At 43.0% G+C, this 19,905-nt stretch overlaps 1 protein-coding gene across 1 annotated transcript; it reads right to left on the bottom strand.

Annotated features, from left to right (window-relative positions):
• Positions 1 to 431: 431 nt before the first annotated feature.
• On the bottom strand, positions 432 to 8,825 carry LACTBL1 (lactamase beta like 1). Its single transcript, XM_075277759.1, has 8 exons — positions 8,595 to 8,825; positions 6,346 to 6,414; positions 4,778 to 4,919; positions 4,534 to 4,643; positions 4,270 to 4,427; positions 3,696 to 3,943; positions 1,987 to 2,092; positions 432 to 1,677 (listed from the first exon to the last, which is right to left on the bottom strand). The coding sequence occupies exons 2-8, from the start codon at positions 6,364 to 6,366 to the stop codon at positions 705 to 707; spliced, it is 1,758 nt and encodes a 585-aa protein (XP_075133860.1). The 5' UTR covers positions 6,367 to 6,414; positions 8,595 to 8,825; the 3' UTR covers positions 432 to 704.
• Between the last annotated feature and the right edge of the window lie 11,080 nt (positions 8,826 to 19,905).

Here is a 19,905-nt window from a genome sequence, read left to right as displayed (position 1 = left end):
AGTACTCTCATAAATAGTTATATATTTTGGTGAAGGTTTGATGGTAATATGGTTAGTGGTCGAGGATAATTTTTTTCTCATTTCTTTACTTTCCCTCCTTATACTTATACCTTATTGTATGTATATGGTATTTTCCCCACCCCATTTCTGTTATGACCCTATATACTGGGCACCAGCGTGCACTGATAAGCATGGGACCTGCAATGATGTCATTACAATGATGTCAAAGGGGGAACCCATAAAGATATTCTCACATTGTGCACGTGCAGCACATTACAGACCTGCTTGCTGATGGACCACATATGTAGCACATACATCATATGACAATATAGCAGCTGTTCTTATACACAATATTATTCGCTAGGATAGAATTCAGACATGGCATGTATGTGACCAAAGTAAAATGTGTCCAGAAATTTGGAGCAGATAAAATCACCTTTATTTGTAGGATTTCTACTTCTTTATAAAGCTCCCACACATGTAACATCTGACACCTTGATGTTCACAGTTTACAAATCTGGAGATATTACATATTGTACATTGTTCGACTCCCTTCTGTGCTCGTTGACTCCTTTGTGGAGCAATTGTTCATCTCTTAGGGACAGGTAAAATGGCTGTCTCGCTCTAGGTCGCCCCCTGTCTCACTCTGAGGTAGTGGAACCTTTCAGTTCCTCAATTTGTGCACTCCATGTTGCATATGACTGTTAGTTTGAGAACTTTTTGTGGATGCGCAGGACATTATAGGTGTTCAAGCCTGGGGCATCAAATCCAGGAGACAATCCCTGAGAGTTGTACGGGTAGAAGTTGAAGAGTTGTCTGTCCTGGGTCTCTAGTGAAACTGATGCGGAGCCCAAGTGCAGAACGCATGGAAACTCTTTCTCAAAGACAACCTGCAGGACCCTTTCCTCTAAGTAGTGGAGCTGAATTGTCCGATATGTCTCCGGGATCAGGTCTTCGATGTGAGGTCCATACTGCTGCATGATCAAAACTCCATTGGGTCCAACCTTGATCTCATAAAATGTCATATTTTCATAGGTGTAATATCCAATGTAAGGAATGGGGTTTGGAGCCGGGCGGAGTCTCTTCTCCGCTTCTCTGAATGCTTTCTCTATAGCTGGAATCAAATAATTATAGGTCTTAGCAATGATGTCTTCTTCCTGAGGCCTCGCCCCAGACATCAGGACAATAAAGCTCATGTGAAGCTTCGGAATCATGGAAAAGGTGGCGGTGTACCCATCCAAGTCACCATCTTTGCGGATGATGTCGTAACCAAACTGCTCATTCACCTCCCAGGGGGTCCCAGTTTTGTTAGCGAAGTAATCTGTAGAACACTTGAAGAGCGGAGTTAGCATTGTCTTCAATGTATCTGGCTCCAAAATACGTCGGTGGTATGTTCCCAGGAGCGCCATTGCCAACTTGGCCATATCTGCCGCAGTGGAATACATCTGACCTGATGGCCGATACCAACCCAGATCATATATTGGTGCCACCTGACCACTGCCATAGAAGCCAACAGCCATTTGAGAAACTATTGGGGGTGTAAAGTCAAAGCCTGTATCTTCCATCCCAAGACGGTCCAAAATGTTGTCTGCCACCCAGCGCTGGTACTCGCCTTCAGATGTGTGTTCGGCCAAAGTATGGGCAAGTAAGGAAAATGCCAGGGTACTATAGTGACACCTGAAAAGAAAGAAGAACCATGCTGGTGACTCAACCATGGTGGCTTCTCATGATGGATTAGCATTTCAGGAATACGTGGGCATCTTGTCACTTGGCAGGTCACTATTGGCACAAGCATTAGGGTGGGCTTTACAAAGCAGCCTGTGTGATGATGTCACTAGAGAGGGCTAGTGACATCATCACATTGATACCACTAGTGAGGGAGACTCAGAATTGGAGCGCACATTTATCTGGAGCCAGCTCTACAGAGATCCAACATTATTTTGATATAACAGCCCTTGTGACTATATAATGACCCATCTTGCCTACCTGGTACCAGGATCAGCCACCAAGATGTCATCACGGAGAAGCTCAATTGCCTCCTGGGTGGTCCCATTCCACAGTAGACTTGTGGATCGCAACCTCCGTGGGAGACCTATGATAGTATAGAACAAAATCTTCAATGTCTGGTGATCCAGGGTCTCTATGTTATGGAAGTGGATAGCTAGCCCATTACAACCAATATTGGGCTTCATGGGCAACCGCCTCACGCCATTAGCAAACTCTGTGTTTCTTGGATATAAAGAGATCAACCCCAATCTGTCAGACAAGCTACACGGATTGCTTTGTCTAGGATGGCCGTTTTTTCTAATATTCCATTACTTGATTTTGGGATTATAAAGAAGGAGCCCATTGAAAATATTCCCCCCCTCCTATTTATATTGCACTGACATTCCTGCAGTTCAGCAAACTACTTGTGCTGTCCAAACACCATTATACGTCTTAGATTGTGTGCTGTTACAATCTCATAATGCCTCAGCACACTATCACTTGGGCAGCTAGAGACAGCACCACCTGTGCCTGCTGGGGTGTAATGTTTCTTCATCATACAGGTAGTCCTGGTTTGTCTTTTTGATGTAGTTTCCAGCAGGTCACAATGAGATCACATGATCCAACAGAAGGGAAAAGGATGCCATGAATTTTCGGATGGAAACGTAATATAACTAAGTAAAATTTGCTGAATTATATATATTTACTGGAGTGGCACTCTATGTAAATCTCCACTTTTTTCTTCTTAGCTTAACATGTAATACGCCATGACTGCACAAGATTCCCGGGACTTGTATATAATCAATAGAGTTGGGTATTACACCCAGACTCTTTCTGCACCCATATTATAGCAGCAACTTAGTTGAGAAGCTTTACTTATTTTTCATGGCTAGCACACTGACCCATTTATCTCTTTGGATCCATCCTTGGATAAAACTAAGGACAGGTCCTATACCTATCCATTTTGCCACTTTGAGTAAATGGAAGCATGCCGAGATGTCATCTATCTGCTGTCTGTCCCATTTCACCATGGATAGGCATATGCGCATGTAGCCCTGACATGAAATAATACCCCCTTAGTGTGCAAATATAATATCAAACTCACTTGTGGCCCCACACACTATAACATCCCACCAGTGGCCCTCACACACCATAACGTCTCCCTTGTGGCCCCACACAGTATAATATCCCTCTTGTGGACCCCACAGTATAGTGCCCCCTCATTGTTGCCCCACACTATATTGTCCCCTCATTGAGACATTTAAACCTTCTTGTGGCCCCCACAGTAAAAAGCACAAAAAGAAAAAAAGAGGATACTCACTTTACCCCATTCCCCCTCGAGTCCATTCCAATCTCTGCTGCAGGCAGCTGGTGACATATAGCGACAGCTGCCAGGACTAGAGGCAGGGACTGAATGGTGAAGCAGGAAGCTGATAGCTCCCTGCTTCAGCATTGTATTCTAGACAGCACTTGTAATCTGAGACTGTCCAGCTAAATCTGGGATGGTTGGGAAGCATGTTGGTACACTGGGGGGTACACTGGTAGATTGTATTTTTTTCCGTTTATAATTTAGGTATTATTCGCCCAATGGATATGAGAGAGAGGATGACTAATCTATTCAGTGCCCATCCCCTATCTGTTTGTTGGCCTTACCAGTCACCCCATGGCCCTTAAAACACTGGTGTCCCACATCCTCGTCTGTTCATTACCTGATAGCTGGCTCGCCATCCTGCGTAATGTCACTGCGGTGGATTTCACTGGTTGTGTTCCCTTCTCTATGAATGCCAATCCGTCCGCCATGTATTTGCGCTCTAGGTGACGTCTTCTGCCCAGGGGGTTCTTGATGGAAAAGTTGGCAGCGTATCGCTCCAGGGGGTCATCCAGAGAGTTCAGCTCTCCTTCTTCCCATAACTTGTACAACATGATGGCGGGGAATAGTTTAGAGATGCTGGCGATCCTGGGGACACAATGAAAGGGTTGGCACGTCACGCTTGTGGAAGTCTTATTAACCCTCTAATTGCTGAGGGGTATCTGCAGATTTGGGATATGTTGAAGGGGTTGCATGTGAGATTTGGGGATAGTTGTGTTGTAGGGGATATGTTTGGAATATGTTTTTGGGGGATGTATAAGATGGGGTATATGAGATGGGGATATGTGTGATGTGTGGGGTATGTAAGAATGGAGGATAGTACTGGATATGTGGGGATGCATTTAGGAGGATTCTTATAGGGGTTACATAAGGTAGGGACCTATTTGGTAGGGATCATTGTGGCAGATACTCACCGGTAAATGGTGTACTCATTGGGAGTAATTGAAAGAGGGTCAGATGCGTTCTTGCTTCCAAAGTTCCCAGTCCATAGTACGGTGTCATTATAGGTGACTATGGCGGACATGGCAGGAAGCCCAGGTGTGCGTGTCTTATTCTTTAGGAACTTTTCCACCTGTGAAGAGATTCGGTAACATAATATTGTACATGTGGATTGACCTTTTAGCCATGAATCATGAACGTTATGTCCAGACCTCATGTATTAGAGGGACAGGACTGACCTTCTCCAGAGCCTCCTTCAGGACTGGTACGGGGTGGTCTAAAGGCACAGGCTCTGGGAATCGGGGGCACATCTGTACTACTTCTGGAGGGATCGCCTCCTCCACCAGAGCTGGAAGACACCAAGAATAAGGATCACAATACAGTTATAGAGTACATAGGGGACACAAGAGGTTTATGGGCACATGTGGAGGACAAGTGGGCTACATGGTATACCTTGAAAATGACAGTTTTTGGGGTTCATACCTGGCTCCTGTTTCGGGAGTTTATATTGCCAGATGAAGCAGCCAGTCATTGTGATAGAGACCAGGAAGAAAACGGTTAGGCCCAAGTGCGTCCACTTCAACTGGACGGGAGTCTTCCGACTGAGGCCTCTCTTTCTAGATGGCTGCAGGAGAGAGGTGCGGTTTAGACAGACTTCATCACTTGTTATAATCTGTCATGGCTTCATCCCCACAGATAACATTTCCATTGTCATCACAGCATCATAATACAAGGTGAAGGTCTCACCATATTGTGTTTTTGGTGGCCCACTTAGGAGACATTTCTGTATCATGGTGGATAAGGAGCATAGAATAAGGTTCAGACAATGTAATGATGTGAGGAGGTAGCAGTTTCGACTTGGACAGAACCTTCTTCTAGCATTTTAGTATTTCTGTTGGGTCCTGGATTGAGTTCAGAGCAGGACCCGATGTGTATACTACCGCAGCTTGATGTAAAGTGAACCTGTAAATTAATTGCTATAGAAGTTCCCTGTGGTCGGCAGCGCCCTGCAGGGAGGGAGATTCCTTCACCTCCATTAGGTGCTGGATAACCTCCTATGGACAAGCGTTGAGACAATGCTGAGTGAACATGTAGTGGAGGTGAAGGAATCTCCCTCCATGAAGGTCTGCTTCCAAAGTCAGGGGATTTCTATGGAGCTAATCCACTACTAAACTGTGCTGTATCTACTCTAATTCTATTCTATTACTAATAATATACCTCTGGAATTTGTTCCTATCCCACCTTCATAACGATGTAATAACAATCTTTGGTAAGCAAAAATGCCAGCAGCCGCCACCTGGCAGCATAGGGGAAGGACTAGGGAATTAATATGGCTGCCAAAATGCCTTTCCCTAATAGTGACGTGGCCACAGTCCTCGCTCCCCTCTCTATAGTGACAGAATGGAGTCTGCGGTGGCCGGGCGCTGGTCCCTCCTCTGTAGTGAAAGTCCTCATCCCTTACAGCCATGTGCATCTAGATGCCATTGGAGGCAGCACTAGGGATTTTCTGTGTAATCTGTAATCCTCAAACCTCATTCACTGCACGGATTTATGAGGCTGCAAATTAACTCCGACACCGCCGGCAGGTGGCTTACAGTATAATATCAACTGCCCAATTTTAATAGTTGCTACAGCAGAGAAATTGGGTGTCTCCGGTAATATTTGGGAGGACCAGACTGGTTGCTCCGGGATAAAATCAATGACACTCCAACATGGGGATATACACAATATATAATACACCATAATCCAGACACCCAGCTGAGTCCATGCCACGTATAGCAGCTTCTATACTGGATACAACAACACAATGAAGATCATATTGTCCATAGGGGCAGAAATAATCACGACTCACATTAAGGGTATGCCCATATGGGATGTACAAACCGCCAGAATTTTCTACGGTAACATAAAAAATCTGCAGTGGAAATAGACCTCAGTTTTCTTAATGTGATGCATATCCATTTTCCCAATTTAATCCGTTATGATACATTGGGCGAAATCTGTATAGTTCTTCAAGATGATAGCCTTAGAGATCCTTGTCCCCTCCTTACCTGGATTGGCAGTCCATCCATCCTAGGCAGTGCTCCACATCAGCTGGGCTCGTTGTAGTGATTTGTGGCCTATGAGAAGAATGACCAATATGGAATATGGTCGTATGGACAGTGAATCTGTCATCACATAGAAATCATACATGGCACTGTGACTTCTTGTATTGCCCTTCCCATCCTTAGGTACAACAGTATTTTCTGGTCACCATGGTCAGGAACTGCATATGGACACATCTTCCATTCCTACACATAGTACCCAACATATAATGCTTCCCAATACCGGAGAACATATATGTACTTTCCTTGATCTTATCAGACCTAAGGTTTATCGGTCTTATGTTTATAAGATATTGTTTAATATGACCTAATTCAATGCACCATTAGGACCTTGATATATACACCTCAGTGTGTTTCGCCCCTATATACTGTATGTCTCATGGGGACACTTCAACACATCTCATAGGGGCACGTCAAGAGGTTAATTGTATATCACTCAGTGAGCCCTGATATGTAGTTAAAACTGCAGTTTCTGGAGCCCTGATACTTGTAGAGATAAGTCACCGGCCATGGCCCCATATCAGCTATTTGCATGTCCTCTACTCACCCTCTCACACGCCGACCGCTGATGGTCAAATGTGCGGGTGCTTATTATTTGAATGACATTCTTTGACTCTTCTTTGGTGTCAAAAGGTCATTCCTAGTTCTCGTCATTGCATGAGCATAAGGATATTGGATAACCTCTATTGGATACCCTCCTGGCTATATCTCTGGATTTATATTCCTACTCCTTAAAGGGGCTCTGTCAGCAAAATTATGCTGATTTAGCCCCACATAGGCGTGAATAGCAGGGGAACTGAGCATACTGAGCATGCTCAGTTCCCCTGTTATTGTTCCCCTGCTACTCCTCGGGTCCCATCTTCCTCATCTTCAATCCTGCGCCGGCGCAGTAGCAGGGGAACAGTAGCAGGGGAACTGAGCATACTCAGAGTATTGTACACTCTGATGGCGGACATTACTTGCAGTAATCTCCCCCAACGTTAAAAAAAATAGCCTCCTGGGGCCGGTCCCCACTACCCCTGTACCTCTTCCAGTGCAGGACAGATCGCATGCGGTGAGATCCATTCTGTTCCTATGACAGGCAGGAGCCTATTGAAGGCTCCTAGGCCTATCATAGGAATATAGCTATTGAGACTGGTCTATGATAAGCCTCAACAGCTATGTAGTGAAAGTCCTATAGACTGCAATACAGTTGTATTGTGTAAGTGACGGGTTTCAGAATATGACGACTCGATTTTTTTCAAGATATTTCTTGTAAGGGGTTAAATCATAAATAAAACTATACACATTTGATATTTGCGGAATTGTACCAATCCATACAATACAGGTGATGTGTCATTTTGGCTGCACAGTGAATGCCATAAAAACAAAGCCTGTGAAAAAGTTGCACAAACGCAGTTTTTCTCCAATTCCACCCCATTCTGAATTTTTTCCAGCTTCCCAGTCCATTGTACAGAAAATTAAATGGTACCATTACGAAGTACAATTTATCCCACCAACATTAAGTCCTTATGGATCACTGATTTAGCCTCAATAGCGCTATACAATGAGGTGCCCTCATGAGATATATGGGGCGAAACACATTTAGGTGTATATAGCTCAGCCCTGGAGGTGCGTTGAATAAGGTCCTATTAATGAATATACATCTTTGGAGTACTTAGAAACCTAAGCCCAATAAACCTTAGGTTCGCTGAGCTCCAGGATATGGCATATCTGTCCTCCACTACTGAGAGGTTGGGTATGGGATTAAGAATATATAGGGGTATCACCATTTTTTTTACCCCTTCTTCTGTATACAAGCTTAAGCAGGGGGGGAAATATAGGCATTTATGGTGGTACTATATGGTTTTACAATTGCTGCCAGATTTCCGCCTAGTGAGAGTTGCATATGCTAAAACCACTGGAGAAAGGATCCTAAAACAGGAGAGGTGCAGTCATACATACTGTATATGCTTTACTAGTTACACCCTGTTGCAACGTTGATACATATCTATATAGCGTGCTATATATATTTTTGCCATACCCTTCAGTGATATTATATTATGATATACGATGATAAAACACATAGTACCAAACAATACAGCAACGCAACATCACATCATGTACAAGGGGTAATAAGATATCACCGCCAATGGTCCCCCTGCTGCTCCATCCCCTGTAGGCCATTGTATATCCTCAAAACACAACCATCTTACCTTCCCCTCCGTAGATTCCTGTTAGCTTTGAACCTTAACTTCTGGTTCTGGATTCCTCTGTGTAGATCCAGACTGGAGACGTTCCAGACTCCTTGCCCTAGTTTCTAAATGTTGCACTATATAGGCTAAGTCCCCTTATGTAGACTGGACCTTTACTTGAAGTTTTCGAGCCCCGAACCTGTTGTTTGCTTTCTGGACTACTCCTCTATCTCTGACTTGTTTCTAGTATTGGTCAGACAGGCTTAATTTCCAACCTCTGACTGCAGATTAGTGCCCCCCCCCACCGCGCTTGGATTTGTGACATCATCAGGACACTTCAATAATACCAGGGACGCAGGGAGAGCTATGTGGGGCTCATCTGAATCAGGACTTTGGATCCCACCTATCAAGGAGCCTTTAGGGTTCATAAACTTTGTTGACCTGATCCTGAGGTTCACAATAAGTGAAACCCCTAGCCGGCATATTAAGGGTTAATTGATGACTTCAGTAAGTCATGGAGTCTGTGGCGAAAAGGGTTAATCCTGTCTTTTTATCCCTGGTCACAGCTGACAGATGCGGACACAGGCGTCCATCTGCTGTGCTCTGGATACAAGTGATTGAAGGTCCAGAGACCCTTGCAGAACGTGGTGGGGGTCTTCTCGATATCTAACGTTACCTATAGACAGATCCTAATGGTCACGCATTCACTTATTGCATGTGTTATAGGTGAAACGGTTCATGTTTGGTGGCTTTTTACTGCTCATATGGCCTTTTGTAAGGTATTTTGCTATATTTTACACTGTTCCTTTAAGAAGGGATTTTTTCCTACTGACTGCCCCAACATCTGTACACAGGAGTGGCTTTACACTTACTAGACAGTGGGTGGCGGTAACGTAATATATAGCCATCCCTCCTCTCGGCCAGAGTACTTCAGTTAGAGATGTCAATGTATTACTTATCAGCGGGTAGTTATCAGTAATCCCAGACCGAGAATCTCATCTTTCTAGTGATATCATTTTTCTAGGTGATATAAAACCAGAGATACAGCCGTATGAATTGGCCACTCCCCTCTGGCAAATGCTTTAGCTCTGCATATTCACAATACAAACATGTAGAGACTTTCCTAGTAAGAGCTAAGTTAGAGGGATGCTAAGGAGCCTGTTTTCTATTAAAAATGAAGTTAGATAGGTTAATAAAGTATATCACAAAAATGGTCACCAAACACCCCCGACACAATAGCGAAAAATTAAATATAATAAGATGGAAGTTACACTTTAAAGTTAGCAAATACTGTATGGGTATTGTATACTTGCGAAGGCCCCTGGATGTTAGGAGACACTGGAAAAAAAAAATAGATCTCCTATTAAAGAAGCTGACACTTGCACAACTCACCTTTTATCCTTTCCACCATTCCTTGGCTCTGCAGCAGAAAACATCCTGAAGACACTTTGAGCGATGCTCGAGAGCAAGGAAAACAGCAGGAATGGTGAGAAAGTGTCACCAACTGCATCACACTATGGAGCTTTGTACTGTAAGAGCAGTCATACTATAGAGCCTGATGGCGAACCTATGGCACGGGTGCCAGGGGTGGCACTCAGAGCCCTCTCTTTGGGCACCCATCCGTGGAACAGATTATACTGTGTGGGGGCCACCGTAGAGCAAATTGTACTGTATGGGGTCCACTGTGCAGCAAATTGTACTGTGTGGTGTCACTGTGGAGCGGATTATACTGTGTGGGGCCACTGTGGGGCTGATTGTACTGTGTGGGGGTCACAGTGGAGCAGAAAGCTGTTTAAAGCCCCATTCGTATGACCATATTTTGTAGGTCTGTAATTGAGTGCAATTGTGGATCCGCACATTATTAAGGTTAAATTGCCGTGTTGGCACTTTGTGATAAATTAGTGGGTTTTGGGTTTGCGTTTGGGCACTCGGTCTCTAAAAGGTTCAACATCACTGACCTCTTCTATTACAGAAACATATCAATCTTGAAGAGCTTCAGAATTTGTATGGCCTTGTAATTTACAATCTTCTATGATAAAGACACATCCATCCATGGAAATTAGAAAAGGGGCTAAGGCTCCAAGTTGTGGAAATGCAGATTTTTTGCTGCAGTTTTTTGAGCCAAAGCCAGGAGTGGATTTAGAAGAAGAGAGAAGTTTAATAGCTTTTTATATATTTCCCATACCAAATGCAAAAAACCACAGTGTTTCACAGTGCTTGCAAAGTAAATGGGATTCTGGCTAATCCCATCCACACAATGTAGAAAAAAGTCCACAGTGGAAAATCTGCGTTTTCAAAAACACTCATGTTTTTGAAAATCGTAGCATGTGAAATATACTTGTGGAAATGCTGGCGGTTTCTATATGTAAAGGTGTGAACCTGGTGGGCACTGGAGAGAAATGCGGAAATAGGGTTGAAAAGGAACTTGGCCAAACCCATACCTGGGACCCAACTCCAGAGACAGTGCTGTTGGTGACCTGCAGGAAGCAGGTGGTCCATGGATCAGTGGGAGACAGACAGGTGGTCTGTCCCAAGAAGGTTCCAAGTTTAGGCTCAGTGTGATCCAGATTGCTGAGGAGAAACCCCAGTAAAACTTCTTGACCTCAGAAGGTAGTCAGGGTACAAGAAGTGAGGTATTGCCTTGTGTGTGGGCTATTTCTATTGGATTGCCATTACCCAGCACCACCAACACCTTTCTTGAGTCTAAGAAACCTACCTACCTTTGATGCTAAATTACGCCAAATTGTCACAATAGGTATAATAGGTGCAGAAAGTCTGCAGAGGAAAACTTTTCAGACTTTCTGTGAAAAATTCTCCAGGTCTTTTTCTGTAGCATTTTTTGCTGTGCTTCTCTATGTGGGTCCTTAGCCTATAGGCGCTCTTCAGGATATAACACTGTTGGCCTATCCCTAGCATTACAGCTAATATTATATAAGTGTAACAGAATTTCAGGCTGCATTACATGCACACAGAGAGCTCAGATAGAAGGAATTATAGTCTAAAATGAGTTTTATTTGACAATTTTTTTACCACATTTACAACTGCAATTTTAATTACATTGCGAGCCAATCACAATCAAGGTTCAACGTTGTTGACTCGTGTATATACCAATCATGAATTATTAATTAATTTCATTCATTTATATAGTTCCAACATATTCTGAAGCACTGTACAGAGATTGTCATCACTTACATCAGTGCCTGTCCCCATTAGGGCTCACAATCTAAAATTTTAATTTGCAATACAATTAACCTTCAAGTTGTGGCAGAGTCCAAACGGCATCAGCATCCCAGGGAGGCCTATTCTAATGGAGACAAAGTCCTCCACCCATTTCCAGAACATTGAGAGGCCACTCAAAGAAAGGGGCAGTTGAGCCGAAGCTTCAGACGGTTGTCTCCATCCTGTATTTATACTTAATTCTCAATGTATTTAAACTTTGAAGCGTCCAACAGTAGTCTGCCAACATCACTGCACTCCACCCACCCTGATAGCGTGACTCCATCACTGAAATGTCCTGCTGGTGGAAGCGCTCATCCATGTTCATCGCTGACTGCACCTAGGTTTTCTAGAAAGGCTATTCCACACCTACCTTTTGTATGTAAATTGCCTCAGTAGATTTTGAATAAGTCCGTTTTTATTCATATGCTAATGAGCCTTCTCCGTGCACCCCGAAATTCTCTTTGTGCACTGTCTCCTGTGTATATACAGTAGCACAGCTGCTGCTGACTGCTCCCTGCTCTCATACATAGTACACAGCAGGGAGAGGAGAGCTGGCTGACAACTTCCTGTGCACCGAGAAGCTAATTAGCATATGAATAAAAACTGACTTATTCAAACACTACTGAGGCAATCTACATACAGAAGGTAGGTGTGGATTAGTCTTTCTAAAGGCTATGGAAGGATGTGATTAGTTAAAAATGACTTTTGCCAATGATAGAGCCTCTTTACTAAATAATTATAATGTAATATTCTTATATATATATATATATATATATATATATATATATATATATATATATATAGCCTACTAATTATAAATGTTAAAGTTTGTGTGTTTGGATGTTTGATTCTCAATCACGCCAAAACGGCTGAACGGATTTGGCTGACATTGTGACCTGGAATGAAACATAGGCTACTTATTACGCTCATATACAGAGATGTAGCAGAGCTGAGACGAGGGCGCAGGCGGATCATCGCCAGCAACAATTGCATGTGTATACGTGTGTTGTTACCAACAACAACACGCAGACGAAGTCGCGGGCAGATGCTAGTATATACTGTATATATATATATATATATATATATATATATATACAGTCCTATGAAAAAGTTTGGGCACCCCTATTAATCTTAATCATTTTTAGTTCTAAATATTTTGGTATTTGCAACAGCCATTTCAGTTTGATATATCTAATAACTGATGGACACAGTAATATTTCAGGATTGAAATGAGGTTTATTGTACTAACAGAAAATGTGCAATATGCATTAAACCAAAATTTGACCGGTGCAAAAGTATGGGCACCTCAACAGAAAAGTGACATTAATATTTAGTACATCCTCCTTTTGCAAAGATAACAGCCTCTAGTCGCTTCCTGTAGCTTTTAATCAGTCCCTGGATCCTGGATGAAGGTATTTTGGACAAACAATTCAAGTTCAGTTAAGTTAGATGGTCGCCGAGCATGGACAGCCCGCTTCAAATCATCCCACAGATATTCAATGATATTCAGGTCTGGGGACTGGGATGGCCATTCCAGAACATTGTAATTGTTCCTCGGCATGAATGCCTGAGGATTTGGAGCGGTGTTTTGGATCATTGTCTTGCTGAAATATCTATCCCCGGCGTAACTTCAACTTCGTCACTGATTCTTGAACATTATTCTCAAGAATCTGCTGATACTGAGTGGAATCCATGCGACTCTCAACTTTAACAAGATTCCCGATGCCGGCATTGGCCACACAGCCCCAAAGCATGATGGAACCTCCACCAAATTTTACAGTGGGTAGCATGTGTTTTTCTTGGAATGCTGTTTCTTTTTGGACGCCATGCATAACGCCTTTTTTTTTATAACCAAACAACTCAATTTTTGTTTCCAAAATGAAGCTGGCTTGTCCAAATGTGCTTTTTCATACCTCAGGCAACTCTATTTGTGGCGTACGTGCAGAAACGGCTTCTTTCTCATCACTCTCCCATACAGCTTCTATTTGTGCAAAGTGCGCTGTATAGTTGACCGATGCACAGTGACACCATCTGCAGCAAGATGATGCTGCAGCTCTTTGGAGGTGGTCTGTGGATTGTCCTTGACTGTTCTCACCATTCTTCTTCTCTGCCTTTCTGATATTTTTCTTGGCCTGCCACTTCTGGGCTTAACAAGAACTGTCCCTGTGGTCTTCCATTTCCTTACTATGTTCCTCACAGTGGAAACTGACAGGTTAAATCTCTGAGACAACATTTTGTATCCTTCCCCTGAACAACTATGTTGAACAATCTTTGTTTTCAGATCATTTGAGAGCGGGCTGTCCATGTTCGGCGACCATCAAACTTAACTGAACTTGAATTGTTTTGTAGAAAGAAATGGTCCAAAATCCCTTCATCCAGGATCCAGGAACTGATTAAAAGCTACAGGAAGCGACTAGAGGCTGTTATCTTTGCAAAAGGAGGATTTACTAAATATTAATGTCACTTTTCTGTTGAGGTGCCCATATTTTTGCACCGGTCAAATTTTGGTTTAATGCATATTGCACATTTTCTGTTAGTACAATAAACCTCATTCCAATCCTGAAATATTACTGTGTCCATCAGTTATTAGATAGATCAAACTGAAATGGCTGTTGCAAACACCAAAATATTTAGAACTAAAAATGATTAAGATTAATAGGGGTGCCCAAACTTTTTCATAGGACTGTATATATATATATATATATATATATATATATATAGAGAGAGAGAGAGAGAGAGAGAGAGAGAGTGTGCATATATATATTATATAATTTTGTATACTGTCAGAAGCTTGTAGACCTATTTAAGCAAAATAAAAACATTTATTTGACAATATCTTAACAAATCTTTCAGATTTGAAATCAGCATAAAAAACTGCTTAAGAAACACTTAACCCCTTCCTGCCGATGGCATTTTTTGATTTTCGTTTTTCGTTTTTGACTCCCCTCCTTCTAAACCCCATAACGTTTTTATTTCTCCGCTCCCAGAGCCATACGAGGTCTTAATCTTTGCGGGACAAATTGGTGATTTGAATTTTTAATACTTTTTAATTTTTTTTATATTTATATTATATTTATATATATATATATATATATATATATATATATATATATATATATATATATATATATTTTTTTTTGCATTTATTAGACCCCCTAGGGGTGCTGAACCCCAGGGAGTCTGATCACTAATGCAATGCATTGCAAAAAATCATTTCTTTTGCAGGCTGCATAGACCAGCCTGCAAAAGCAAATCACTGCAGACAAGCCAGTCATGCCAATATGACGTCAGCCCTGGAGCTTGCTCCAGGCACTGGCGATCACTGGCAAAATGGCGGCGCCCATGCACCGCTGGGAAAATGGCGCCACTGGCACCTTTGACTGTGGCGCCGGAGGGGTTAATGCCTCCGATCAGTCCGGGGACCGATCGAAGACATTAGAGCCGTTTGTCTACTGCTTAAAGCAGTAGACACCCGGAGGCTATGGCGGCCACCCAGCTCCCGGGCGGTCGCCATAGTTACACACCCAACATGCGCCGTACTATTACGGAGGATGTCGGCAAGGGGTTAATTGTAGAGATGTAGAGATGGCCAATGTAGAGATCATTGTACTGTGTGGGGGTCAGTGTGAAGTAGATTGGACTGTGTGGGGGTCACAGTGGAGCAGAAAGCTCTATAAAGCCCCATTCATATGGCCATATTTTGCAGGTCTGTAATTTTGTGCAATTGTGGATCCGCACACTATATTAAGGTTAAATTGCCGTGTTGGCACTTTGTGATAAATTAGTGGGTTTTGGGTTGCAGTTTGGGCACTCGGTCTCTAAATGGTTTGCCATCCCTGCTATACAACTCTGTACTGTAAGAGCGGTCACACTCACACTATGGCGGTCTCTGGTACAGGATGCAATGGCTGATTTGTGAAATGAATATAAAGGGTTTTGGGGTCTTTCCCGTATAATATATTATATACTCTGTTCTAGATGCTGGAGAAGGGTCATTTAGTTGGGTATTTCTGAATACTCTTTCTTTCTATGTACAGTTCCACCACATGACCAGCAGGTAGCGCCTGGTGTGTATCATGACCTCTGTCGTCCAGTAGGTGGCGCTCACAGTCTAGTATTCCAGGATCTCTTTGTCCTGTGTGATCTGGCTGTCCTCATTATCACGATGCTTGTGAACAGTCACACACTCTATTGATGAAATTCCCAGAATTCTCTCATTTTTGGTCCCTCTGAAGGTGGCCGGGATCGTAGCTGTGGTTCTGCTCCATCGCATAATAATTAGAAGAAAAAGAACAAAAAAATTCTGCAAGAATTCCAGTTTGGCTTTGTGTAAATCTCATCAGCCTGTAGGAGGTAGAAGCATCCTATGATGTCACCAGCAACTATCATTGGCAAGGACCAGTGGTCAGAGGGTCATGGTAGGTAGGTTGGTCAGTGGTTGGCTGGTCAGTAGTAGTTTGGTCAGTGATAGACCATCTCTGTAGATATGATGATAGCAATGAGTGGGGGGGGGGGGCATCAATGGTCTGCTCAGTGGTCATAAGAACACATCATAGATACTGGATTGATGTTCAGGGCAGTAACTGTTTTTTTTTTTTTTTTTTCCAGGAGATGTTCTACTTCTGTCCTGGGCACTGTACATGCTCATAGTTCTAGACACTTCTAATGTCAATCTAAAATGTTCCATGAACTGTCCAGGTTTTGGTCCAGTCTTCCCAAATTCTCAAGGTCTTGATCTAGTCTTCAGTTATTACTCTCAAGTTCTTGAGGAACTTCTATATTTTGTTCCAGTTCTTGGGGATTCTCCAGGTTTCAGGTTCATTCCTTTATGATCTTCCAGGTTTTTTTTGTTCAGTCCTTAACTATTGTTCAGGGTGTTGGTCCACTCCGCCATGATCTTCAAGGATTTGGTTCTGTCCTCAATGATTTTCAAGAACATGGACAGCACACAGCCATAAATAATTTATGACACGACCCAAAAATGTCATTAACCAGGGTTGTTATTGACCTGAGCCATTAACCCCAGTTCACATCTGTACCAATGGAGACTTTATAGCAGAAACCAATGGAAATCTGCAAAGAGAAAAATCCAGCACAGAGGAATTATTTCTCCATCGGTTTCAGTTGTAGTACAGTGTTTCAGTTCATGTGTAGACAATAAAACAGCGGTCCAGCTCCTCATCATTGGGGTCCCTTGGCAGACTTGAAAGATGGAGGGCAGAAAGCTAGTGAGAACCTAGCGTCAGAGAGTTCTTCACTCCATATCACTTAAAATTGACCAGGCCTCTCGTCCACTCTACTGTCAGTAAGGTGGTGAGGGAGAAGTCCATCAGTTAGGTATGGGTGATATGGAGAGCTTCCCTACCCTCACAGACCACTACATCTTATATTGGGGAAGGTTGCAGTTTAGTTCAGCCGTCAATGGTGTTCAAGGCTTTACCCATTCCCCAAGTTTTGGTCCTGTTCTTTATGTTTTATTCTCACTTTATGCCGTTCCCATCCACTGGTTGACCTTGATGGACATATGTCTTTTCTCAACTGTACTATGTAACTCTGTATTTCCACAGTCCATGATGATTCTCCAGATTTTGATCCAGTTCTCCATAATTTTTAAGGTTTTGGTTTGATACTTAATGATTTTACAGGTTTTGTTCCAGTCCTTGTGAAATTTTAAGGTTTGGGTCCAGTGCGATTTTCTAGGCTTTGGTCCAATCTACAAAATGGACATCAAAACAAGTCCAGTCCATGGTAATTCTCACTTCCAGTGCTTGCAAATTTTCCTGGTTTTGGTAAATTCTTGATTATTCTTTGTGAGTTGAACCATTCCTTGATTTTTCTGGGCTTGTAGAACTGTTGTCAATGATTATCCAGATTTTGGTCCAATCTATTTTCAAGGTTTTGATACAGTCCTTAGTAAATGTCTCGGTTTAGGTTTAGTTTTTGACCAGGTTTTGGTCCACAATAATTTTCTAGGTTTTAATCCAGTCCTTGGGAATTCTCCAGGTTGTGGTTCAATGCCCTAGGATTTTATGGGTTTTGATTCAGTTCTCAATGATTCTCCAGATTTTGTCAAATCCTTAATGATTCTCTTGGTTTTGGTCCAGTCCTCAATGATTTGTCAGGTTTTGGTCCAGTCCTCGATGATTTACCAAGTTTTGGTCCAGTCCTTGATGATTCACCAGGTTTTGGTCCAGTCCTCGATAATTTGCCAGGTTTTGGTCCAGTCCTTGATGATTCACCAGGTTTTGGTCCAGTCCTTGATGATTCACCAGGTTTTGGTCCAGTCCTTGGTAATTTGCCAGGTTTTGGTCCAGTCTTCGATGATTCGCCAGGTTTTGGTCCAGTCCTCGATTTGACAGGTTTTGGTCCAGTCCTTAATGATTCTCTTGGTTTTGGTCCAGTTCTCGATGATTTGCCAGGTTTTGGTCCAGTTCTCGATGATTTGCCAGGTTTTGGTCCAGTCCACAATGATTCGCCAGATTTTGGTCCAATCCTTAATGATTCTCTTGGTTTTGGTCCAGTCCTCTCACTGATTTGCCAGGTTTTAGTCCAGTCCTAGATGGTTTGCCAAGTTTTGGTCCAGTCCCCGATAATTTGCCAGGTTTTGGTCCAGTCCTCGATGATTTTCCAGGTTTGAGTCCAGTCCTAGATGGTTTGCCAGGTTTTAGTCTAGTCCCCGATGATTTGCCAGGTTTTGGTCCAGTCCTCGATGATTTGCCAAGTTTTGGTCCAGTCCTTGATGATTCACCAGGTTTTGGTCCAGTCCTCGATGATTCGCCAGGTTTTGGTCCAGTCCTCGATGATTCGCCAGGTTTTGGTCCAGTCCTTGATGATTCACCAGGTTTTGGTCCAGTCCTTGGTAATTTGCCAGGTTTTGGTCCAGTCCTCGATGATTTGCCAGGTTTTGGTCCAGTCCTTGATGATTCACCAGGTTTTGGTCCAGTCCTTGGTAATTTGCCAGGTTTTGGTCCAGTCTTCGATGATTCGCCAGGTTTTGGTCCAGTCCTCGATGATTCGCCAGGTTTTGGTCCAGGCCTTGATGGTTCACCAGGTTTTGTACCAGTCCTTGGTAATTTGACAGGTTTTGGTCCAGTCTTTGGTGAATCGCCAGGTTTTGGTCCAGTCCTCGATTTGACAGGTTTTGGTCCAGTCCTTAATGATTCTCTTGGTTTTGGTCCAGTTCTCGATGATTTGCCAGGTTTTGGTCCAGTTCTCGATGATTTGCCAGGTTTTGGTCCAGTCCACAATGATTCGCCAGATTTTGGTCCAATCCTTAATGATTCTCTTGGTTTTGGTCCAGTCCTCTCACTGATTTGCCAGGTTTTAGTCCAGTCCTAGATGGTTTGCCAAGTTTTGGTCCAGTCCCCGATAATTTGCCAGGTTTTGGTCCAGTCCTCGATGATTTTCCAGGTTTGAGTCCAGTCCTAGATGGTTTGCCAGGTTTTAGTCTAGTCCCTGATGATTTGCCAGGTTTTAGTCCAGTCCTAGATGGTTTGCCAAGTTTTGGTCCAGTCCCCGATAATTTGCCAGGTTTTGGTCCAGTCCTCGATGATTTTCCAGGTTTGAGTCCAGTCCTAGATGGTTTGCCAGGTTTTAGTCTAGTCCCCGATGATTTGCCAGGTTTTGGTCCAGTCCTCGATGATTTGCCAGGTTTTGTTCTAGTTCTTGATGATTCTCCAGTTTCATTTTTCAGAAAATATTGCACTAATCTCTATTTTCCTTGGCGGCGGTGGTATGGTTGGGGTATCAATAATGGTGCTGACGTTGATGGGTCGAGGAGGGATCATCCTGAGCAGTAATAAGAGTCTGTAATCAGCAAGTGGTAATATGTGCGCTGTACGGTACATGATCGCTGACAGGATTCTGCATGGCTGACTGAGCCCAGACTCATTAAAGTCTAATATACATCCAGATTCACAGGTCACGCCAGTCCCCGTATGGCTGGGAGGTAATTAACTCATAAATACAGCCTGCACTTAACCCTTTGTGTTTGCAGCGTGCGGGTCTGAGACAGCGATGTCTGATACTCTTATTATTATGTCTTCATCCAAATAGCCCTTAATATTAAGAACAAGCAGAACCAGACAGAGGAGAATCCTACCAGGAAAGATCA

Source organism: Leptodactylus fuscus, chromosome 6 (genome assembly GCF_031893055.1).
Source record: "Leptodactylus fuscus isolate aLepFus1 chromosome 6, aLepFus1.hap2, whole genome shotgun sequence".
Lineage (NCBI taxonomy): Eukaryota > Metazoa > Chordata > Amphibia > Anura > Leptodactylidae > Leptodactylus > Leptodactylus fuscus.
This window is presented reverse-complemented; position numbering and strand designations above follow the sequence as displayed.